Here is a 25,761-nt window from a genome sequence, read left to right as displayed (position 1 = left end):
GAGGGTTTATAACCATGTTTAGTAAGTATTAGAAGGTTTAGATGCTAAACGAATCGAACAGAATACGTTTTGTCGGATTTTGACAAGTTGCTCATTTCACGGTGAGATGTACGGTCTGTACATTTGATCTACATATTGTATAATTGGTCATCAGACCGTATATGGATTCAGAGGATTGGCATGATTTTTGGGCAAAAGTACGGTCCAAAGTACAGGCCGTATATCAGTTCTACAGTCCGTATATTGGACGATATATTTAGGTGGTGCAACTTTAAAAAGTTGTATATATTTGGTGGCTAACCTTCTTGACTTCATTTATCTTTTTTTCTAGCTCCCAAACCCTCTCCAAAGGTTCATCTATGATCCAAGGGTGAAAATCAAGGCAAACAACGTGATTTAGACGTAGAGATTCCTGTGGTGCTTGTAGATTGTTCCTTATCCTTCTTATGGCTAAGTTGGAGGATTCTTCCAAGTGAAGTAACTCCAGATTTGGAGTTGTTCTTGTGTTCTAAGGTAAGATTATGTCCCTTCTTCATGTATTTGAGCATATCTATGTCTTAGTTAGTTTGTTTGGCGGAGAACTTGCGAATTAGAGGTTAGAAATCATGTTGAAGTTGTTGTGGTATTGTGGACTGTTTTGAGGTAGTTCTTATGGTATTGTATGGCTAGAAAATGTGAGGATTGATTTGAGAATGTTGTTGTTGTTGTACTATGCATGTTATGGAGAAAGGAAGCTATAGAAGCATGTTGGTTATTGTTGTGAAACAAGTTTGCTGCTTGCTATAGAGCGCTCTAGATTTTCCCTTAATTGATGATAGTCTTGTTATCGTTGATTGTAGATTGAGTTGCTACACTACTTGAGTGCATTATTGTTGACGAGAGCTTAACGAAAGGTATGTAAAGGTTGTACCCTTCCTTTCATTGGCATTAACCCATAACCAGAAAGAGTTGAACAATCGTATAAGAAAAGTGTATATGTCACACCCCAATTTCCGATAGGGCATGATGGGCACCCGACCCTTACTTAGGGCCGAGCGAACCAGCTGACTCTCGTGTTACTCATAATCATACTGGGCCCTTAAACCATGAAATGAGAGCACATTGTAAACTTTTCAAAAAACATGCCTTTCGTCTTTCTCAAATCGAGGAAAATCTGTAAATATATGAAACTGTAATATAATGCATAATGATACATCGGCTTACAGAGCCTCTTACAAGACTGACTTGTTACATACATGACTCTGTCTGCAAAGTCTCTAACATAACTCAAGATATCATAACATAGACATTCTGACTCGGCAGCACTCCGGGAGGAAATGGAGCTCGCCAATCCAAATTTCGGAACATCTTACACTCATCCGTATACACTGCGTGGCATGAAAACGCGACCCCGAAGAAAAGGTCGGTACGGAATATGTCGAGCATGTAAAGCATGAAATACGAAGAATGATAATCGTACCTAAATAAGGAGTATAGAAAATCATAAGGCTTGCCTTTGAAATATAAATCATGCATGTCAATATCATGTGGTACATATATATATACATAACGTGTCCCGACCTACAGTGAGGGACTCGGTAGATAAAATCATCATATCATGTATGTATATATATAAAACGTGCCCGGCCCTACGAGTGAGGGACGCGGTAAATGAAAGCATCATGTCATCATGCCATCATATATATATATATATATATATATATATATATACGTACCGACCCTACAGTGAGGGACTCGGTGAATAGAATCATCATATGCCATCCCGCCGCCATCCCCATATCATCACATCATCATATCATCATATATATATATACGTGCCGGCCCCAGTGAGGGACTCGGTGAACAATGCGGTGAAACCGCGCACGAATACATACCCGCCGGGACTCGGTGAAAGACATATTGAGGGCGACGAGCGAGTAGTGAGAAACCATATGCACATAAATCATCATTACAGACTCAATGGATAAGTAAGTAGTCGACGCTCGAGAGTTAAAACGGTAATCATGTTAAATTCTTTAAAAAAAAAAGTCGTTAGGACTATACAAAGGAAAATCTCGGGGACCACGGATATGCATCAAACCAATCCGGGCCCGCCCATGAAAGTTACGGCATTATACGTTATAGAATCATCTGCGAGCATATCAAAGCAATCCGGTTCCGTCTATGAAAGTTACGGACATTCTTAGACATAGAATCTTTTATGAACAAAAATTCTTTATGCAACATTTGAAATCCAACTATACAAAAGACATGAAGACCATAGCTCGACTATATTAAGGATGCCAATATCAGGAAGCAAATAAGAATCGTAAACATGCTCGGAACTTAAGAATGGAGTTACCCTAAGGCACATATCATGTCATATCTTACTTGCGTCTAAGACATGCCAAAAGAAAGAAAGAGTAAGCTTTACATACCTCGTCCGCTTCCTAAGCTAATCCAAACCTAAGTCTCGGGCTTCCCAAGATCTACAACAGCATCATTATATACCAAACATTAGCCATAGGCACTTAGGAGTTCAATTCCAAGCTAACACTTAATTCTTCAGAAATTTGGGCAGCATTTCCCCTGTAAATTCAACATCCCCGAGAATTCAACTCGGCCAAATCTTCAACAACAATACCAACAACCATATTAACAACATCAGTAATCAATTCAAAACGCATTATAACGCTAGCAACTCTTTTCTACATAATTCGACAACATTCCATTTATATTCAATTCAACTACATACATTCAAATCGACATCATCGCTCACATGTTCAAGTACTAATCCGAGATCATTCAAACGAGATTTAAGAATGTTTCAAACAATCTGCACAATATTCAAAACAACCCAATCAATATACTACTTCAACCGAAACCCTCCATTTCCAATAGAAACAACAACAACAACACATTTCTTTCTTCCAAATTCATGAACTATACCAATAATCCACATGTTAACAACATTATTCTCATAATTTCAAGAGACTATATTAGCATCACATTAACTTCTAAAACAGCCCACAACAATTACAACTCCAACTTGAATCATTAAACCTTCATTCTTGCCATAAAATTCACAACAACAATAACCAAAATACTAAGCAAATTTAATTCATTCCGTTTACACCAAGGCAGCCCCTATTCGGCCACCACACCAACACACATAGCTTTATGAATTTCATCCATTTCAACACACTACCACACGCACAACTATCCATAACACATGTAAAAGAGGATTGAACCTTACCTTCCTCCACTTGACTTCTCAACTCTCGGCTAGGATTGTAATTGCAAAGATAGATGTTTTGCTTGCTCCAACAAGTACTCCACGTTAATAAGGACCTTCTAATTGGTTGGAATACTAGAAGGAAATTATTGTTCTTGATCAATTCTCATGGTCCATATTCGGCCATAGCCATGGCTGAAAGTCTCCATGTTTCTCCCCTTCTCTCTCCAAGTTTCTAGAGTTTCTAAGTGTGGAAAGATGAATATGATTCACTTGTCATCTTTCCCCTACATATATAATTAACACATGTGGCCCATGGCCCACACATGCCACACGGCCATATGGCCTATTGTTCATGAAATATTAAGTTTCCCAAAATTAACTTTTGACCCCAAATTTTCCTTAATATTCCACGCCAATAAAATCATAAGCAACTTATGCCTCAAAACAAAATCGTGGTTAAAAGTCTCTACTTCGTATCCCGGAATAGTCTTATCCCTAACTTATCATGGTTAACTCGGATTGTCCCAATGTACAAAATACGGGACATAACAGTATATCATAGAGTTCGTAGATTCATATTGTCATAATTTTCCTCACGTCTTAGCTATCCTTGTCGGGAATCCATGTACAGTCTGTATTTGTTTTATGTAAATAGAAAGAGTAGAGAGAAATATGGTACTACTATTATATACAGATATATTTTGGCCTTATGGCTGGTGAGAGATATCCTGGCCTTATGACTGATGAGAGATATCCTAGCCTTACGGCTGTTGAGAGATACCCTGGCTTTACGGCTGGTGAGATATACCCCGGCCTTATGATTGGTGAGATATACCCCGGCCTTATGATTGGTGAGAGATACACCCAGCCCTATATGTGGCCGGCTAACTATACTATTGTATTACGTAAGAGTTGAGTCAGAGCAGGTAAGTGCATTCCAGAGTATCTTTGATTCTCAGTTGTTTACTTATTTAAGTTACAGTTATTTAGTTGCCTCACATACTCATTACATTATTTCGTACTGATGTCCTTTTTACAAGGGGCGCTGCATTTCATGCCTACAGGTCTTGATAGACAGACATAAAGACCTACCCAGCAGCCAGTGCCGAATACCAGCGTGATTAGTAAGCTCCATTTCATCCAGAGTTACCAGGTCCAGATTTTGAGAGTCATTTTGTGTATATACATACATGATGGGTAGGCGGGGCCCTGTCCAGACCACAATACAATTACGTTCTTTCTAGAGGCCTATAGACATGTCCTGTATATATTGTTTATCAGCATGGTGGCCCTGTCGGCCCTTGGATGTACTTGTTTTGGGATTGTAGTTTGTAGATCTCCATGGCGGTCTTGTCGGCCCGCATAGACACGTGTATATGTAAGTATATCTTTTGGGTTGTTTCTATAGCAGTTGAGATAGTTGTTATTACATATTATTCAAAGTACAGTCTTGCCGACCTAGATTGTGCATTTGTGTGTTAAGAGTTTGTGAATTGCCTATGGTAAGCTCGGGGTCAAGTAAGGCACCGGGTGCAAGCCACACCTCCCCAGATTTGAGGCGGACACAAAGTTTAGATAAAAATATCTAAAATTAGGGATTACTTAAAAGTCGGAAGTTTGAGACTGCCAAGCCATATTTTGGACACCCATATGTTTGAAGTTAGTTCTGAAGCAGCTAAATTTGTAAACTTTTATATACTACGACTATGACATAAATAATGGTACCAAAATTGGCTCTTTGTGCACTTGGCCCTCAGCTAAGCCCTAATTTTATTACAGCCCAAAGGATGAATTGATATGTTTGTGTAGTTGAAGGTGTTGGTTTCTATTCTACTGGTGAAATTATTCGCACTTCAGGAGGTTATTAGAATATTAATGAATTTATTATATTTGCACTTTTATAAATACAAAAACTAATTCTATAGATTGGATTGATAGTTTCTTATTATAATTAAGGAGTATGTAACATATTTACTTCTTTTTAATTACAGATCATTCATATACGTACATAGTAGAAGTAATAATTTAGGATGGGTGGGTGGTGAAGTAAATGGAATAAGAGGTCATATATTGAAAAAAAAAATTGCCGTATTAAGTTGCAAATTATTATTTTTTGTTTCAATCCCCTCTTTTTTTTTTTTTTTATTACATTTGTTCACTACAATCTTTTACACATTAATTAATTTTTTAGGAGTTATGAAAATGAAACACGTATGAGGTGGATACCAATTAAGAGTTGAAGTTAGGAAGATAATGAGATGTGACTTGTGAGTTATATAAAATTCAATATATAATATTTATTAGTCATTAAATACATTAATCATTAAGCGTTGGTTTTTTTTTTAATAGAAAAGATAACTCGGTTATAATATCATACATTTGCTATTCCTGATCAACAGAAAGTAGCAAATCTATACAAGTTCTCTTCGAGAAGAAACATGGCAACATAAAAAAGAGAACAAAAAGTGAAGACCAATTATATTTTCTTCCTTTCTCCCAACATTTTACTTCATCTTTCGGTTTAAAAAATAGATCAGGGGGAAAATATGGAAAAAAAAAGGGCTGGGAAAATATGGAAAAAAGGCGGAAAAAAAATGCATCTGATGGCAGAGGTGTCACATCACTATTTCAAAGATCACAATATCCAATATATAAATTTTCTTAGTTATGTAGTTAAATGTATATTAAAATAACGTGCACTATATACACACACAAAAAAAAAAGCATCAAAAAAGAGATTGTTACATACGCAAAAGAATAAACAAAAAGAAAATAAACAATGACATCATAGAATAAATTAGTTCATCTTTAATTTTCTTTGTGAGAATAATGAAACTCCACATCATATCCTTCCAGTTAATCTAAAAAGTTTTAATACAATTTTGAATAAATAAAATGAATTCTCTAATTAAAATAACATAAAACACAAAAATAAACTAATTTTATATAAAATATCGAAAAATATCAAACCATTTTTTCCTTCTTCTTTTTTTGAATAAACAATCTAGACAACTGTTAATATGATACTACTAAGTACCACGTATGATATTTACCATAGTTCTATTCTAATCATACCAGCCAAAGAATAATTATCTGGGAACGAGAGGAAAGTGGAAAGAAATCTAAACTATGCAAGCCTCTGCAAACCATTTCTTTAGTTGTAACTAACTATCAAAAGTTTCTTGAGATCTAACAAATATCGTAATCAAACTACACTATATGATTAAAAAGTTAGTATTAGTTGCAAAATAACTTTCGAAAAACCACATACAAGTGTCAATCGCAAAATAGCACCACTAATAAAAGTACCTCACCGAGAAAATCCTCTTGATCATGGTTGGGTGGAGCCTAAAGGATGATAATACATACAAGCCTAGAGAAAATATGCTAAAGAAAGTGCGACCAAGCACATACAGTTCAAAAGGAAGACTTGAAAATGAAAAAAATTCTTACCTTTATAGTCCTTGCCTTTTGACACATTAGTTAATCCAAAAGCTAAAATGATAGAGAAGAGAAAAGATAACTTTGGATGAGAGTCTTCATGAAACAAAATATGAGTTTATATAGGCAAAATGAAAGAATACCGTAAGGTATCACAAACTTACAAATTAAAATATGGAGGTTATGGACATGAAAATTAAAGTATGAGAGTTGTGGATATTATTAAGAGTAGTTGAAGAGGTGTGAGTTATGAGTAGCCTTGTAAAAATATTAAATGCAAAAGAGAAAAATACTTAACATAATAAGAGATATTGTCATTTTATAATTACAATAAGGCCAAGAGAACAAAATGAAAAATAAGTTTGTTAATTGAACGCAAAGATTTCAAAATGAAAAATAAGTTTGTTAATTGAACGCAAAGATTTTAGACAATTTTTGAACATAACAGAAAGGGGAACTCTTTAAATAAATAAATAAATAAAAAGTTTAGGAGTTATTAGTCTTAGACGTGGAGAGAGTACGAGTTTTTTGCTTTACTAACATTTGGTATATATTAATCACATTAATTGGAGGAGAAAGAGAATAGATTAAAGAAACATTTAGAGACGAAAATATCATTAAAAAAAAAAAGATAAATGATTTTCTAGGTCATAGAGAGGTGCATATCAACTTGTTTATGCCTAGCTTTATATTATATATAAATTTTATCTCAAAGAAATTCCATTACAAAGGAGACAGTAACACTTAGCAGAATCGACCTCACAGCTAGTGCGTACTTCATCCTTTTTCTTTAACAAATAATCTTTTAATCCCATTCCAATTCTTTTTTGATTGGAGGGAGATCTATGAAAGGATTTTAACATTGGAGAAAAAAAACTTAGCAGATTTTTTTGTCATTTCTTTCCAGCAAATAAGTAATAAACAATTTCCTATTATTAAAAAACCAGGAAATGAGATAAACTAAAAACATTTTGCAGGTAACTGCAGACCCACAGTAAAATACTCCCTCCGTTACATAATAAGTGATTTTTTAGGCTCATGCACACTCTTAAGAAATTGCTTACTCATAGAAAATTAAAAGTGTTTTTATTAACTTACCCCTAATCAAGTTTTAGTACTTTCTAGGAAAAAAAAAATAGTTAATGAATCTTGACTATTTAAATAAGGGTAATGTTGAAAGAATCTGTCTAAAGTCTTCTTGAAATCCTAAAACACCATTTATTTTGAAAAAAATTGAAAAGCCTAAAAACCACTTATTATTAAACCGAGAGAGTAACACAATAGCTGCTAAGTAGGCATTTGGCCATAGAAACCAAAAAAAAATTCACTTTTCTTGGAACTTTTGAAGTTGGAGTTGGAGTTGGAGTTCTGTTTGACCATAATTTTTGAAAATAATATTTGGTTGTTGAAATGTACATTTTCTAAAAAAACATGCAATTTCTAAAAACTAGCAAAATCACCCAAAGCAATTAATAAACATAACCAGTGCGAGAAATGTAACAACTATATTCGAGATTAGCTTATGGAGTGTTCAAAACTGATAGTTTTTTCCCATCAAAAGGCTGCAACTAGGAGGTTTACTGGTGTACGCAGAAAATATAGCATCTCTAAATATAACTTTGTTACAAAATTCCCACCTGCTTCTTTTCTTTTAGAGGCTTTTTAGCACATGATGTTGAATGTTGTTGGAGTGGAGAGCAACTAAGCAACATAAATTGACTCTGACCAGTGAAAAAAGTTATACGAACTTTTAAGATAAAAATTGAGCAACATCAAAAATTTTAGGGTAAAAATTTAAAACAAAAAAACAAAAGTAATGGTCCAAAATAAAAAGTGGAAAAAGTAAAATCAAGATTTTAATTATTTTTCAAATTTCAAATATAATAAGTTGTATTTAAAATTTTTATGACCAAACACGTGCAAAAAGTGAAAAGAATTCCGAAAAAAAGTGAATAATTCTCATGGCCCAACGGGTTCTCGTTCACAAATGTAAAAAAGTTACACTCCCTAGATTCTTAGCTTGAATTTAATTGTATTTTGCAGGAATACTCGTATGTTAAATATTTGAGTACAGTACTACATTTCAGCCCTAAAAATACAAAAAGCTTCCCCGCCGTGAAGTTTGAAGAGAAAGAATGGCTATGGCTGTGCGATTAAGACGCCTGAAAGAAGCTTATAGGCTAATCCCTCTTATTTCTCCTGGTATTTATTTACTTACTTAACCACTTCAATACTACTTTGTTTCAACATTTGCCTAATGTTAATTATTCTCTTTAATTTTTCTGCTAATCTTAATTTGTGATTATGGACAGGAAACAGGTGTAACCTACTAGTAAAAGACAGCAATTTTATGCTGCCTCCTTTTTTGAGTCATTCGAAAAATTCATTTGCAGACATTAATACGAGGTGTGGATATAGATGTCATCAGGATCATAGGTAACAATTTCTATTTATTTAAACAATGAATTGATGATTAGGAAGTGATTAAAACCAGCATAACTAAGTACCGCGTTTGGTAACGTTTTAGTTGTTATGTATAGAATTCAGCACACCAAGTACGATGTTTGGTTACCAGTTTACAATCCCGCATAACTAATACATGTATAAGTTATGAGGGAATCTATGTCTTATTTATGCAGGGTAGAAGATGGAATAAGTAATACATGATTATTGGATAAAGTTATTTGAGGACTATTACTTTCTAGTGCCGTATAATATATGCATGTATATGTACTAACATAGAGAAAATTTCGGCTACCTGGCTATAAAGAAATTGTTATCAGTTTAATATTTATCAGAGGAAAGAGATTTTCGTCGGGAAAAAAAAGGAGCATTGCACACAAGCAGATTACCTTTGTTTTGACCATTAATTCTATATTTTTTGTTTTTATTGCTCCATGTAGTAGTTTGAATTTTTTCAGCCTACTATGTTGGAGGTTGTAGTAGTCTTCATTTGTCCTTGACAGTCTCTTTCAGGTATTCAACTATATCAGAAGCAGTGGCGGAGCCTCATGTACAACTAGATTTCCCCTCCTTCATTAAGTCTACTATTGATAAACCTGAAGGTGAGCTACTCTCACTTGGTAAATGTGATTTACTTATTTATTGTAAAGTAGTGAGGATGAAACCACATACTGAGGTCACACGTGGAATGTGTCTAGCTACCATTAGGCTCTAGCAGGCAAAATTCATTATGTTCTGGGGAAATTTCACTGGTTTGGTAGTATTAACATCTAAAACTTTGATGTAATTTCTGACCATCTAAGCTAATAAGGCGAGTTGAAGAAACTTACCTAGGAAGAAAAGAAGAAAATATTTCCTGAGCTGGAGGAAAACTTTAAATGCTTTCCCCTGTCCTATATGATGCGGCAAAGACTTGTACAAATGGACAATAAATGACTGTTGTACTGGACCAACTTGTCAGCGGTTGAGTTTATCATGTGCCTTCTGTGGATCTTATCTGTGAAATGAGTCCTGACAGCTGAATGTTTAGTAGATTTTCAGTTGAGGCTTTGTTAGTATTCGTCATGGGTGAATTGCATGTCTGAACTCTGAGTTCATTTTCTAGTTTGGCTTATTGTACCTTATTTTTAGCAAAAGCAAGCGTGCCTGAGTGGTAATCTGCTTTCCGCAGCTGTACATATTTGTTTTTTGTTCCGATAAAGAACGGTATGATCCTGATTTCATGTCACCAGTGACCAGTCTATTTTCCCTACCAGCATATCGGTCAGAAGATCATCTACGAGTCTTCCTTGAGTAGCATGATGACTGCTTCGGCAACAAGCACAAAAACCTTCATGCCTTCCGTTTCCTTTTCCCTTCATCAGTTAAAAATTAGCAACAGTTCAATCTTTTGCAGGACTTTCCTGAGCAAGGAAGGTTAGCCTCCTGCCATTAGATCCCACCTAGCTCCATATCTGCTATCAATAGTCTTTTTATCAAGCATATCTGCTATCAAGTCAGAAGAGAGAACATCAGCACAATCTAATGAACTTGCTACATCATAACATATCCAATGACCATCAACTCCTATCCTCCAATTTGATGAATTACCTTTTTTTGTTCTTCCAATCGGCACTGCTTTTACTGACTCTAACATTTGCTAACAATGAATCAAGCAGAACCACAAATTATATACTGCTTCGCTGTATTCAAATCACGCCAAGACCATCAATCCTCACCAATTAAGAATACCAAATAGTACCATTTGTGCAACTGTAGAAGCAGAAAATGTATCATAGACTACATGCCTAACACACAGTCACACACTGAAGGGGTTGTTTGTGTGTGTGCGTGGAGGTGTGGGGGGGGGAGATGGAACAGTCACATAGTGAGAGGTGATGGTGAGAAGATGTTTGAAGTATGAGATGGTGTATGTCTGGAGTATGAGGTTTGACTCAAGCTTGCATGGTAAACATGGTTATTATCCATTGTAAGTTAGTTGCCCCTTTGTTGACAAGCTCAATAATAGGTGAATCATGAAAACGCTAGAGCATCTAATAAAAAATAATCCAGACTCAAGGTGATTGTTAATTTATGTTGCTGTCCTCTCTCCATGAAATTTGTTGGAAGGTGATACAGCAGCATGAGTATCCCATGTAAAATTCTGCCCGTCTATCAAATCTACTCTTGGATAACGTCATACCAATCTTAGTAAAAAGTGAAAGTATTGGTCCATAGTTGGACTCTTAACATTTTAAAGAAGTCATCAGTGATGGTGCGAAGAAGAATCAGAGAACAAAAACTAACATGTTGCTTGCATTCATTTTCTACTGCATGTAATGATGGTTGCTTTTTATTAAATCTTATGTCTTCTACCTGATAGAATATTTAATGTCAATTCTGCATTCATGAATCCTCGTCTCATCAACTTGTTAATAATGGGATGTCTATATGCAGTGGATTATTTATGATGCTATACGTAAGCAGTGGATTATGAAAAAGTTAATCTTGAAATTCTTGGTTGTGCTATCAATATCTTTCTTTATTATGTTCTATATACTTCACATTTTTTGCTTAACTTATGGTGCTACTAACTTGTTTGCTGCCGGGTTTGTGGAACTGGATATATATGCATAATTGCCTCATTTTCTGTTGCTTTTCGAACGAAATGTACAGGCCCTTCTCATTGTTGGTTAAATGGAATTCCTGATAAGAAATCTCTGAAAGATGGGATCTTCTTAGTGCTCATAGCTGGCTTCGTAGATAGTTCCTCAATCACAGAGGCAGACTTTGTTAGCATGCTTGAGAAAGTAAAGTTTCTCCAGCATAGGTAGAGAAGATCCTGATGCAAACTTCTTCCGTTTTAATTTTCTTATATACAGCTTTTCACAAATCTGTCCTTTCTTCCAATGTTGCAGATATCCTTTCCTTCAAATAATTGGTTTCCAGGATACTAAGATCCCACTTTGCTCCAGTGATATTTGCACACATCTGCTTGGGAGAACCTTGAAAGAATACATCACCTTTCCTATTCTGTTAGCTAACAAGGATGTTCTAGAGGTATGTTCACAGAATTTGTTGCTCAATTAGTCCGGTTCAAAAGATCGTGTTCAATCTTTTTTTGTCTTCCATATTTAGTGTCGTACAACTTGATTATCATTGGTTTTAAGAAAATAATAATGCGTAAAACAATAGACAAATCCCTTCTATGTTTATTTCTCTATTCTGTTAATGAATAATTTCAAGTTTTTGGTACGTTGTTGAAGCATTATTTCATATACTGTCATAGGGTTTATAACACTATGATTTTAACAGGGAGAGAAACACTAGCAAGTCCCTATAACTCTTATAAGTCTTGACAGAAACTACGAAAACCGAGATAAATTATAAACTAAGGAACAATGCTTTCAAAGATTGTTTAACATTGTTAGAGAGTTCCATTGTAGACCAAATAAATGTACAGAACTTAACATAACCTCATCATTAGATTTTGACTTCTTTAACAATATTGGTTAAGTAGTTTGAGTTTTGTGTTAGGCGGCCTCATTTAAATCTCCTTTTGTGTAAAGTGGTACTTATCTGGTAGTTAAACCTAGAATCTTGTCTATATTAGAGCAAATTGGCCTTGTGGTAGAATATGCAACACGTATTGTGGGTTAAGTCCACATCATCAATCTTTCTTTTCATGTTTTTGATAGGCAATTCCATTTTAGCTAGATTCAATCTTTTATATCCTTTGGGCATATATACATGTTGATATGTGTCAGGATTGGAAATATTGTGCTTAATTGTTAAGCTTGCAGCACCTTCATCAAAAAATTGTTGGTTGTGTACTAGGGTTAAGATATGACTTATGTTTCTTGCAATTTGCCCATGTCTTTTTGGGTCTTGAGTATTACTTTGTTCCCCTCCATATATTTTAATGCCGCATATGCTTAATAAGTTGTTTTTGGGTGATATTTGCTCTTCGACTTGATGTCCGAGTTTCTGCAACCTTTATTTCATGTTTTTCATGTTCTGATTGTCACTGGATCCATTCATCCATGAATTGACTTACTATACCTTTTTTAGATTGCTAGTCAGGCCTGCTATGTGATGTTTAAAGGTTCTAAAAGTCCTTCAATCTATTATGGGAAGGAAGCAGATATGGTGATTCTAGACAAAGGTAGGGTGTGTTTCCTTTTTTTTTTTTTAATTATATCTGGCATGCTGAATAAATGGTAGTACTGAGCTGTTTTTTTAGGAGCTGTTACTACTTTTATCCAAAGAGTTAATCAATAAGGATAACAAATTCCTTTTTTTTTCTTTCTCGATAAGTAGTATAATTGATTACTTCTGAGTTGCATATTTATCACAAAATGTGAATTTTGTTGGGGGAGTGGTTGCAGTGATGGTGATGGTCAGTGTATGGCATGATGAGAATTGGAACTCTATCTATCCATATTCCTTCTATTGTCTTTATACTAAGGTTCTCTGTCACATTCTGCGATGTCAGCAATCAAGGATTTCAGAGCACAAGAGAGTGAGACCCCCAAGACCATGCATAATCTGACAAGCACATGGGTAAAGCCAACTGATGACTTCAAGGAATCTCCTCTCTGTTTTCCCCTGCGAAACCTGCTTCTTTACTTTCCAGGTAGAGGTTACCCTTTCGAGCTGTCCCATACTGTTGATTTAGCACTTTTTTAGAAGATAATTATGGACATTCATATATTAATTATTAGGTAGCTGCAAGAATTTTCTGCTTCAAACGGGCAACTTGTTTCTCTCTCTTTAATAAAAAATTTTGAATTGGTGTTTATGTCATTTATCTACAGATTCCTTCTGCCTACTCCCTCGTCTTTTTGTTGCTGTGTAAAATGACGGAAAATCTGACAAGAAAGGAACAATTAAGCACTTGAAGAAGGTTCCGAATTTAAGGTGTAATTTGTATGAAATGATAAATTATAGCTCTTACGACTAATGCGACTGTAAACCTAGTGCAATTTAGCGGTTCAAGGATAAAAGTAGAGGAATAACATTGTATTCAGCGTTATTCATCAAAGGCTACTTTGCTGAACTATCAAAATAAATGATGATGATGTTCAGTGCCGTAAAACAGTGCTATGATAGAAAGAGGTAAAGAGGTATGTAGTTGGTGTTCTCTTTGAATCACTATGAGGAAGCTTGGAGTTATGGTGGGAGATTTTTGAAATCTGATACTGATAGCTGTGTCAATTTACTTTTGAAAAAGCTTCCCTTGTCTAAATAATTTCATGAGATGATAAAAGACACGAAAGCTCCCATATACAAAATGCCAGGATTATAGTTTGCCTGAAGCCCCTTGTTCCCAGCATGTCTAACTTATACTTTAGTTTCTGGCTTTTCTTGCAGGTGGCATTTCAGTTGATGAGAGTGGCGATCGCCTTTTCCTTTCTGACTCCAATCACCACAGAGTTATTGTACTAGATGGCAATGGAATGATCTTAGACTCTGTATGTGTCAGGCATGCATGGTGGCTTCATCATCTTTGATTGTTATATCTTACTATTAAAGCATGACCAAAATTTTTAATGCCAACATTATCATTTTGATGTAGATTGGTTCTTCCCCTGGTCATGAGGATGGAGAATTTGAATCTGCAAAGTTAAGGCGTCCGGCAGCTTCTTTTTATCATGCCGCCGAGGACTGTCTGTATCTTGTGGACTCGGAGGTAATTGCGTTGAAGCTCTTTAAGTTTCTTGGTATGATATCCTATGTCTCATTGTCTAACATTGATGGTTAAGAGGGACAAAAAAAGAGAAGAAAGGGTGTGGTTGTGTCTTATTTGGCACAAAGTGAAAAATAAAACCACTTCATCGCGCAAGAGTTCAATTTTTTGGAATGTCCCGAATTGTTAACTCACTTTCAGAAAAAAAGTTGTTGTCTCAAGAGTAGAATTCATTAAGTTATTCATTTCTTAAAATTACGTGCTGTGTTCCATGCAAAACTATGAAAATATTCTGAATGTGAATAATTTTTTTTTCTCACTATAAAAGTAATATGTATATATATATATATAAAATGTGTCTCCAATTTGTTATATAAAAGGAATAGAGGGAGTGAATACAGCCGGGCTTAAGCTCATTATTGATCAGCAATTTGAGTGTGCAAGTTCGAGTTTGGCTCGTTTAAGTTCCTGGGGTCTTTTCTTCCAACTTCTACATATTTATTTATTGAGAATAAAAGCAATGATATAAATTAATTGAGCGTATTGTTTCTAAATATATATTGGAAAGTCAATAGATCTTTTTCAGTTATGTGGAAAAATATTAATGTTCTGATCCTATCGAGTATTAGTGTTCTAGCGTGTCCCTAAAATTCTAAAATATGCATAATCATGTAAAAATTTAATGAACTCTTTAAATTATAATTTGTGCTCCAGTAAAGCGAACTCAAGCTTAGGCTTGTTTACTTTATCAAGAGAAGCTCAATTTTCTAAATTTATAGGGTTGAGCTTTCAACATTTGAGCACACACGAATTTCAATGACCATGATTACGTGTTTACACCTCTAATTCAAGTGAACTTAGTGAAAGATAGTGGTAAAAGCAAGGCAAATGTGGTTATGCTACTTAAGAGTGATGTTGTTTGTCTCTTTCATAGCAAATAAGTCTGCACTCAGTTCCAGACTTTTGGCTGCAGTACAAGGTCACGTGAGTTAGAAAAGGAACTTCCACTTTGCCCAAAGTGAATTTCCTTATATCTTTTAGTTCTTTTGAAGATTATGTCCAAGTTCTTTCACAAGAGAGGTCTACCATATAGTCACAAAAGAATGAAAGATTGTATGCTCACTTTTTAGTCTTTTTTATTCCTCTCCTGACAACCACAATGTTGCATGGGATCTTACACATTTCCCATTTAATCCTACGGAACACACAACTTTTAATTATTCTCTTAATAATCAAGTCAAGTAAAAACTGAGCACTCAAATTGGGTTTCACAGTGTAATATTTGTGTATTTCCTTGCTTCTCCACAAGTCCTATGTTGTTGAATTAGTCCTCAATATACAGTTCTCTCCTACAAGTGTCAAACTTTCTGTTTTTAGGTTAGTTGATATAAAAATCTCTGTCAAATGAGATATAGAATGATCTGAAGATACTGTGTTATTCAATAGACAGTATGGCTTTCATGCATCTCCTTTATCTTATGCTTGAATTTTAGAATGTTCTACTACTTTACAACCTTTAGATTTTTGTCCTAGTGGTTGAGGACAACCCTCACTGTTCCCTTTTTTGTTGCGTCGCGTCCCTAATACTCCATAAAGCTAACAAATGTGTCCCTGTTGTGAAAGAATCATGCTATTAGGAGAGCTGATATGGGGAGGAGGGTTGTGGAGACTTTGTACCCAAGAAGCAAAACAAATAAAAATAGCAGTATATGGAGCTGGATATTGGGAAAGCTTTGGCCTAGAAATGATCTAGATGCCCCGTCTGAGGAATTGAATCCGGATGCATTGTTGTTTCCGTGGCACATTCTGAAATCTCCAAATGGCAATCTCCTTATTTTAAACCGCAGGTAGATGTGACAGCTAGTCCATTTTTTCTTCCAAGTTTATAGATCTGCAGATATTTCGTACTATTTCTTCCTCATAAGGTTTTAACTTATATTTTAAATGCAAGGACGCCATGCATATTTTGCACAACGATTTTGTATTAATGAACATAGAAGATTAGCTGTGAAATTTTCACTGTTTCGTTTGTTTTTTTTTTTTTTTGAGAAGGTAACATGTTGTATGTATTAAACACAAAACAGTACATGGGTTGTACTGAAACCATATTTACAAGTGAGCAGAAGAGAGTAAACCAGTCTACAGTTCTAACAGGAACCTAATGAGTCTAGGATAGATATAGTATCCTCTGGGTAGATCTGGTTACACCAAAAGAAAAAGCTTAATACAGTTAAGTTTGATCTCCTGCATTGTGTTGCTGCTGTTCTCAAAGCATCTAGAGTTCCTTTCTTTCCAAATTGCCCACCAAATGCAAGCAGGGACCATCTTCCATCTGCTGTTTCGTTTGTTTTTTGGTTAGGTGTTAAGGCATTATCTTGCTTGTTGATTTTCTGATACAGCAGCAGGAAAGAAAAGTTCCTTTTATTGGTTCTATCAATCTATATGAAATGGATTAATTATCTGTTTGAACATTTAAGTATCCTGAAGGCTTAGTTTAGAATTATCTTATTACAGTAGGTCACCTGATGGATGCTGGGAATATTATCTGTTTCTGGGGTTCTTTCTTGCACTTTCTTCAATTGCACATGGGAGCAAGATGATGACAACAATTATTCTTCAAAACCTAGCTAGTTAGGGTCGGTTATATGAATCCTCACTATTCATTTCACTTTATTTGAATTTGTTCATTTCAATATTTAATAATTTAGACATATAAATGCCAACTAGTTGATATCGCCTATATGAATTTTTTCTTCCGGTCTGTTCTATTTTCCCTAAATCTGCATGTATTCTAAGAGATTATAGGTAATGCTGAGACAACTTCCTTCACGTGATTTGAAGACTACCTCCTCTCCTTTTAACATGTTATCATGGTTTCGCACCTACAATCTAGTTATCATTTTTTTATTAGGTCAGATTTTAGGGCTACGTCATCTCCTTTAACACTTTGTCATGGATATAATAACACCACCCATATCATATGCATACTTTGATCTAGTCGTGATACACGTCCGATCTGATTGCTGTTATTATACTTACCTTAGATCAGATGCATATGATCTAGTCGTCATTGTTATATTTACATTAGGTCATTTGATTAGAGATTTGGTTTCATTATGTTTTGTTGTTCGCTAAGTCCTCATTGATAATAAGAGGTTGTAAGCCTTCTAACACATCTTTCCGATGTTTGGGTGTACTTCATTCCGCGTAACACTTTCCATCATTATAGTGTTACACCTTTATGTAAGTGCATTTAAAGGTTTATGTAAGACATGGTGAAACCATCTCAAACTACCTTCTCTCATATTTGCCCTACTTGAACCTTTTGTAGGATGGGTTCATATATGTATCTTTCTGTTTCCTATCACGTCACACCCATCTTAAGATTCTTAGCATCTACATTTCTAAAATAATCTTCTTGTGGATATGTTGGACCTTAGACGCTCAACATTCACTATATATAACATTGCTGGTGTCACAACCATCCTACAAAACTTGCATATTGCTTTGGCAGGTATATTCCTATCTCATAACCCTCACATAGAACTTCTCAAGTTAAGTGGTCTATTTAATTAATAGGGTATTGCATCTTCATCTATCATACATTTCTCTCGGAAGACTGAGGTTAGATAAATAAATTGTCTGCATTTGAGCACCACAGTCCATTTAATCTCACATCAATTTCATTTTTCTTATGCAGGCTAAACTTAAAGTATGTATGTTGTCTTACTACTAACAATCTAAATAACTGTTACCATCTATAGTGCTTTTTCACACTCAAACTGTTGATTCCTTTGCTAGTTTTGTTAATTAACACCGCATCTTGTTCAAATAGCATACGCCATGGTACCCTATATTTTATACTACTGATTAGCTCATCCAGTTAGGGTAAATAAGGTGAGCCTCAAGATAAGGGCTAAAATCACCTTTTTGGCTTTTTTACCCCAAATTGTAGGGTGGATCTCGAAAGATATGAAAGATCTCCCTCCAAGCCGTACATACTACTTTCATCGAATACGGCTTTCCGTAGAATTCTATATGTATCTATGAGATCGAGTATGGAATTGTGTTTATTCACTTTAAATTAGAGTATCAGTTTCCCTCCCTTTCCTGCTAGGATTGGAAATCCAGTATTTTACATATCCGATTGAGTCCTTGTGTTTCCGAAATAGTGTAAAAAGAAATGCTTCGAATCATTGCTATTTGACTCGTACTTGTTCTATAAAAGTCGAGGTAGCTATCGAATGTAATTCCAAATCTCTACAAAATTCCTCTACACTTGTTGCCTTTGTTTGCACATGTGATAGCTCCTTTGTACATATTCTTTATGACATTGATACAGTTGGAGTCCCACATCAGTGGGTTAAAGGGTACATGGTCTCCTTATATACTCTTGGGCAATCCTCCCCTTATGAGCTAGCTTTTGGAGTTGATTTAAGGTCTATTTCTTTAACATGATATCAGAGTCAACCCATCCAATTCATTTTTTCCGATGTTGGGCCTCCGTCTTGTATTGTCCACGCTCCAGATGTCTAGTCCTAGGCGTGCGGGGGTGTTGGAGTCCCATTTCGGTGGGTTAAAGAGTACATGGTCTCCTTATACGGTCTTTGGCAGTCCTCTCCTCATGAGATAGCTTTTGGGGTTGAGTTAGGCCCAAGGTCCATTTCTTTACCACGTATATATTTGATATGAGTTCTTCTAATTCACTATTGTTTCATTGATCGTTAACCTACCAAAACTCTCTTTTCTTCGAGATTGAAACGGGCGATGCGAAGCTCAAATAAGATATGATGCCTTCATAGGGGAAGTTGAAAAATCATGTTTTCCAAAACACAAAACACTGTCAGTGACCAGTTACGCATGTCCCATTTAACTTGTCGTTTTTGTTCTCTTGGCTGGTTCTGGCATAAAATATCTTCAGGCATCCGGCTTGTAGTTTCTATTTTCTTCTTTTCCCTTTGACTTTACTGGTTCATTTTCTCTCTTTAAGCAGAATGCTATGCATCATTTGTAACTGTTTGTCTGTTAATAGTTCTTAAACTATGTAGGCTGTACGTGCTTAGGGCTTAAGCTTTGTAATCTATCTTTGGGCAGCATAACTATGTATGCTGGTATAACATAACAAGTTTAAAAAATTGGAAATACTCGGAATATATGCCCTAACATTGGTTGTTAATTTTGTTTTGACCCAATTGGGCAACATTTCATGAACTTCCAATTTAAATATAATGAACAAGCTTGTGATCTTGTTTCTATGACCCCTTCATGGAAATTGGAATATTAGAAGCCCCAAGATTGCTGTTTATGAACTCATATATGCAGAAATTGTCTTCTGTATTTTTATATTAAATATCTCGACAATTTCTGCACTCATATTTGTAAATTTTACAGTTTGAGCTGTTGGGCTGCCCTCACTTTATATATATATATATATATATATATTTTTTTTTTTTTTTTGCATGCAGCTGTGAGACCTTGTGGATCATGGATTTAGCCTCCGGCGTGATCAGAAAGGTTGTTAAAGGTATAAATTATTGCCAAAATGTTCTTAAGTTGTCTCTATTTCTATCAGTTTGCCTTGTCAGTTATTGACTCACCCATACTCTAAAAGGATTTTCAAATATTTTGGAGATCTGTGAGCCATTGATCCTGGAGAAGTCGATGCTTTTGAATCAAATACCTAATGATTGGTTGCAGCAGCAAGTGGATACACATTGTTCATCAAAGAGAATTCCGTATGTTGAGCTTATATCTTCTGTGGAAACTTTTCAGGATCAGATACTCATTTGTGATACAGGTAATCATGTCTTCAATTACTGCATCTGTTGTAACATCTACTTTGCCTGATTCAATTTTGTATTCTGCTTATCTGTAGTTGGTCAGACAGTGTTAAAACTCAATAGAAACTCCGGTTCTATATCAAGCTTCCAGTTTTCTAATTTGGGGATCCTTGGGTTTCCTTACTGGTCCTCATCTCCTCTGGAACGAGTATGTGCTGCGTAAGTGTAACAGATTAAAGAAGCTCTAAGCCATTGTTCTTTTCTGCTGCTTTATCTGATTGATTATATTAATTTACGCTCTAAGCCATTGTTCTTTTCTGCTTTATCTGATTGATTATATTAATTTACTGTGTTGTTTGATGCTTGTGTTACAGTGATGCAGCATTGGCAATTGATCACATAGAATCTTTCAACTTGTTGCCAGGTAGTAAAAGCCTACTGGTTACATGTAGTTCAAATAAATTTTAAAAAGCTCTTATCTGGAAAAATATTACTAATCTTTCAGTTGTTTATCAATACCTATATTTGTTTATCTTCAATATTGTATTCTTTTTCTGGATCATATATTCTTGCAAGAATCTGGTTGTAATTTATACAATTTTTGTGATACCTTCGTCTTCGTTTAAAAAAAAAAAGATGTTTTTTTTTTGTCAACTCCAGAGAGTGGGACTAGAAAGTGTGTTATAGATCAGTATGTTAGGAGTTAGATCAGTATTAAAAAGTAATACTTGAAATGTAAATCACCGGTAGAGACGGATTCAGGGTTTAAATTTTATTGGGTTCAAATTTTAGGTTATTACCAGTGATCCCATTACACATTTGAAATTATGGTTACAAATTTAAGGCCTGTTCTGGCCAAGTTGTCGAAATCAACTTATGTTGAGAATTATTTCTTATCAAAAGTGCTTTTTGGGAGAGTAGCAATTTGTGTTTGACAGTTTGGCTATATTATTTGATAAGTGCTTTTGTTAGTAGTTTGGCCAATATTTCCAAAAAGTGCTTTTAGGTGTCAACTTTCGAAAAAGAATGTTGCTACTAATTTTGATTTGGTAAATATTAACTTTTGATATGAGTAATCTTGTCCAAAAAATTTCAAAAGTGCTTATTTTTTGGAGAAGCTACTTTTTCAGCTGCTGCTTAAAAGCTGAAAAACAGTTTCTGTTATTACTCAAAACCGCTTATTTCTTCATCAAGAACCTGGCCAAACACCTTCAGTCCTTCCAATAAGTGTTTTTTCTCAATATATAAGCACTTTTGACCTTTCAAAAGCTTGGCTAAACAGGCAATTAGTGTTTGTTGAAATTTTAGTGATTTTTACATATATATCCATACGCTGTGCAGAAAATGGTAGGTTGAGTAGTACCCCTGTATTTTATGCTACTTGAGAGGACAGTATGCTACATGCACCTCTCATCAGTGAGTAATTAATTTAATATATGTTTAACTCAAATTTGAAATCATATAAAGTACTTCTGATGACAGATTTTATCTGATCGGCAGATAGACGAAGCAGGGAGGCTAAAATGTTAATCTCACTACTGTGTTATTTCAACGTTTAAAATTTAATAACTTAATGAAATTGAATGGTTATAACAATCAAATTCAATGATATTATTAATATTTTCGAGCAGTTTGAGATGTCCCGGAATGGAGAATGCTACAATGAATGAAAGTAGTTATTTGATTGTCACTGCTTCCTGTTAAAAAAGTTGTTTTAGGGATCAATGGAAAAAGAGAATGTAGGCCAAGTTTTTCCAGATAGAGGGAGCACTGCATGATGACCTCACTTCATTTTTTAACAGGTAAAGTTGACATACGACTGAATGTAGATATTCCAGAATATGTTGATCTAATTGAACCGCTGAGTGAAAGTTGTATATGGCGGCAAACTAGAGGGGCAGCAGCTGAAATATCCGAGGCAGATAGCACGGATACGTCTTCAGAAAAGGTTTCTGATCACCTTTAGGCTTCATGTATTTGTATTCACCCATAAATTCTACTTCATTCATCCCAAGCTGATTTCCACTTTCCATTTTTGGATAGTTCCAAATTATTTTCAGAAAGAAGGTATATACCATGTACCACAGATAGTTATCTGGGACTACTTTTAAAGGAAGAATATAGTCCAACATTTTATCTCAACAAATGCTGAATAATTCATTTTAAAACTCCTCCAGTAGCAGTACAAAATCAAATCAAGAGATCCATTTGCAATGAATGGAGTATTAAGTAGCACGTACTTCAATAGTGCCTTCTTTCCATTAGTTTAAAGAGTTAAATTGATGGGGATATGCAGGTTGGTGTTGCCCAGCAATGGTATGATGAAATTGACCACCTTGCCTTTTCAAGACCAGAAATAGAAGCAACCATAGAAGAGGGAACGATGAGCCGTGGTGAAGAAATTCCAGAAGGGAAAGTCGAGATCAGTTGCTCCGTTAACTCAAGTCCTGGAACAAGTGAGGTACATTATTCTTCCCAGCAATTTCCTTTGGATTCTCGAATTGCTGAGATTCTCTGAGATTTATGTGAAATTTCTCGTTTAAGTTGTTTAAAATGATAAACGATTTTGTCCCAGTCTAGAATTTACTTGCATTTCATACTGAATTCCAGATCCGAAAATGCTGCTTTACTCATTATGTGATTGTCTTCATATCTTTGGTTTCCCACCAGGTTACTATTTCTGCTGCACTATATGTGAGACTGAAAAAGGATTCAGATGCGTGTAGTGACAGTAGACAGAGTAAAGCAGCCAGGATAGCAGATCTGTTGAACCCTGGGACAAGGGTAAACAGAGATGTAATTCTTCAGTTCTTGCTGACATCAAAAAGAGATCTAGAAGAAGTCATCATAACAAGACCTATACATGTGAGACTCAAGTTTGATTGTCCAAACCATCCAAAAGCAGATAATAACAAAGATATAATTTTGACGGACACCTCTTTAAATGTGAATGTTGCTCTAAAGTAACCTTTAATAGTGTATGGATGACTCTTGAAAATATTTGTGGGTCATTATTATTTTTGTATGAATAAGCGGCTTACATGTTCTATTTTATAGTGGCTTTTCTATCTGTTTATGGGTAAATTGTTATGTTCCTAGAGGACGTACTGTTTTCTTCTGTTTTAATTGACTCGATAATCTGTATGGAGCTGTAAAATTACTATTTCTACGATGGAAAAACGTTGCCCTTCTAAATGTTCATGTTTCCTGCATAATTCTGAACCTTTCTAAGAGCAACTTTATTGTCACACCTGCATGTGGTGGTTATAGGATGCTTAATTTCAATTTTAGTTAAAAGATGATGTATGCACATAATCTCACATTGGACTATGCCATTGCCCCGTACGGATTCTGCACTAATTGTGATACAATATTTTGTTTCTTCTCAACGATACCAAGTTTTCACCAGCAGAAGTACAAAATACAGTAGTCAGTACTCAGTAGTACACCTTCTATCAATCTTAGGGCTCGTTTGGTACGAGGAATAAGGATAAATAAATTCGGGATTATATTTGAGGTGAGTTTATCCCACGTTTGGTTGGGATAAAATCGTGGTATAACTAATTCCAGGATTAGTTATCCCGGGATTGTAGTGTTAATTTATCCTTGTGGGAGAGTGGAATAACTAATCTCAGGATAAGTTATCTTGGGATAACTTGTTCCAACCAAACGACCCCTTAGATTGTGTCCAATGTGCATATGTAAAGCCCTTAAATGTGAGAATGACCATTATTGCTATATTACCTAAATAAAAAGACCATTACCTTCCCCGAGGAGCTCGCCCTTGTTTGCTCCCTTGGTGACTCGAACCAACAACCTTCGGATTGGAGGTGGAGGGTACTTATGAAAGAAGAAGTGAGTGCGAACGAACGATGAACTAAAAACCAAGGCGTAAGGAGGCTGAGAAGAACGAGTCGCAGGCCAAAACAAGGTTTTGAAAAAAAGAAGGGGGTCGATTTAGGCTCCTTCCCTTCCATTGCGTAGCCGCGCTAGCAGGTACTACGAGCCCTCTGTCTCACCTGAAACGACTTTTATGAGCTGTCTCAGTAGTGACCGACTTGATTTTATTAGCTGTATGATTAGTGGCTTAGTCAAGTACGTCTAAAAGCTACTTTGTGAAGAAAAAATCCTTGCGTCGATGCAATTCTCACTTCGTGTAATGTCGTATGTATGATAGAGGTAGTGTGGATTGGAGCCCAATGCTAATGGTGATCCCCCAGGTTTGAACCCTGTGGAGAATGAAGAGGGGCCAAGGATCTTCTCTCAGCAGTCTTTTCGAGGCTCCACTCTCCCCCCGAATAAGTAAGGCCCCGTTAGCCTGGGCGAAGATGGGGATAAAGAGTAAGGATTGAAGCCCCCTTAGCTCTGCCAGGCACTAGACAGGGGTTAGCGAGCATCCCCTTTTGTAAAAAAAAAATAAATAAATAAAAAAAATAATATTGACTATTATTGCTATAAAATATGTCAAGTGGAGGTGATCCTTTTAAGTAACATAGGATCTGCTCCAGAGCTGCCCAATGTTTGACTATAGATACAGACATGAGCCGCTAACCGCTCTTATTGCAAAAACAATATCTGAATTAGTCATTATAAGATAAGTTTAATGTCGACTAACTTTCTATGTTCTTCAAGATCATCAAATGGACCATAATCATCTTTCATAAGATGCACATTGAAAATCATTGGAGTACTGCGTGCGAGGCTTGGCTGCCAACTTTCTAATTTTGCAAGTAGGTCAAGGATATTATTTCTCTGAGACAGGAACTTTCTTACTTTCTAGTGACTTCTACTACAAGAAGTACTTTAGCTGGCCAAGATACATGAAGACTTGAGAGGATATATCTCTACATAATCACTTCTTGTAATAACAATATCATCGCTATACAACAAGGAGGATTAGGACAATTGTTGATTGCCTATGGAAGGTCAAGTGATCACAATTGCCCCTTTTTAATACAAACGTCTGGACTATTTCAACTAAACTTGCTGCACAAAGCATGAGGACTTTGTTTCAAGCCATATAAGAACTTTTTTAGATAACAAACTCCCATACTTTTCATGAACAACAAAATCAAGTGATTTCTCCTATGAACGCTGAAAGGTCACAAATTTGAAGCCAAAAAACCAAAAAGGGTTACTACATTTTTGATAAACCAAAAGGGCCAAATCGTCTAGTGCTCCACGATATGCAT

General features: G+C 35.4%; 1 protein-coding gene across 3 annotated transcripts; it reads left to right on the top strand.

Annotated features, from left to right (window-relative positions):
* The first annotated feature begins 8,672 nt into the window (after nucleotides 1-8,672).
* Nucleotides 8,673-23,616, top strand: LOC132049883 (uncharacterized). Of its 3 annotated transcripts, XM_059440856.1 has the most exons (17): nucleotides 8,673-8,860; nucleotides 8,971-9,094; nucleotides 9,635-9,723; nucleotides 11,777-11,930; nucleotides 12,019-12,160; nucleotides 13,172-13,265; nucleotides 13,596-13,736; nucleotides 14,474-14,574; nucleotides 14,679-14,792; nucleotides 16,413-16,636; nucleotides 20,255-20,313; nucleotides 20,401-20,586; nucleotides 20,665-20,788; nucleotides 20,944-20,993; nucleotides 22,372-22,517; nucleotides 22,866-23,030; nucleotides 23,240-23,616. In XM_059440856.1, exons 1-17 carry the CDS (start codon nucleotides 8,794-8,796, stop codon nucleotides 23,534-23,536), a joined length of 2,277 nt encoding a protein of 758 aa, XP_059296839.1. In that variant the 5' UTR covers nucleotides 8,673-8,793; the 3' UTR covers nucleotides 23,537-23,616. The 3 variants fall into 3 exon arrangements, with proteins under 3 accessions (XP_059296839.1, XP_059296846.1, XP_059296854.1); XM_059440863.1 differs by lacking the exon at nucleotides 8,673-8,860 and having other exon boundaries at nucleotides 9,625-9,723; XM_059440871.1 differs by lacking the exon at nucleotides 8,673-8,860 and having other exon boundaries at nucleotides 8,979-9,094; nucleotides 9,652-9,723.
* Nucleotides 23,617-25,761: the final 2,145 nt, after the last annotated feature.

This window comes from Lycium ferocissimum, chromosome 1 (assembly GCF_029784015.1).
Source record: "Lycium ferocissimum isolate CSIRO_LF1 chromosome 1, AGI_CSIRO_Lferr_CH_V1, whole genome shotgun sequence".
NCBI lineage: Eukaryota > Viridiplantae > Streptophyta > Magnoliopsida > Solanales > Solanaceae > Lycium > Lycium ferocissimum.
The sequence above is the reverse complement of the archived record's forward strand: the minus strand, read 5'-3'. Positions and strand labels throughout refer to the sequence as shown.

Bases quoted from the DNA above. Each gene is read 5' to 3' on its own strand.
- LOC132049883 (XM_059440856.1), top strand. From the start codon at position 8,794: ATGGCTATGGCTGTGCGATTAAGACGCCTGAAAGAAGCTTATAGGCTA. The intron at 9,724-11,776 runs GTGAGCTACTCT...CGAAATGTACAG, and splicing joins TACTATTGATAAACCTGAAG to GCCCTTCTCATTGTTGGTTA. The intron at 16,637-20,254 runs GTAGATGTGACA...TTTTGCATGCAG, and splicing joins CTCCTTATTTTAAACCGCAG to CTGTGAGACCTTGTGGATCA.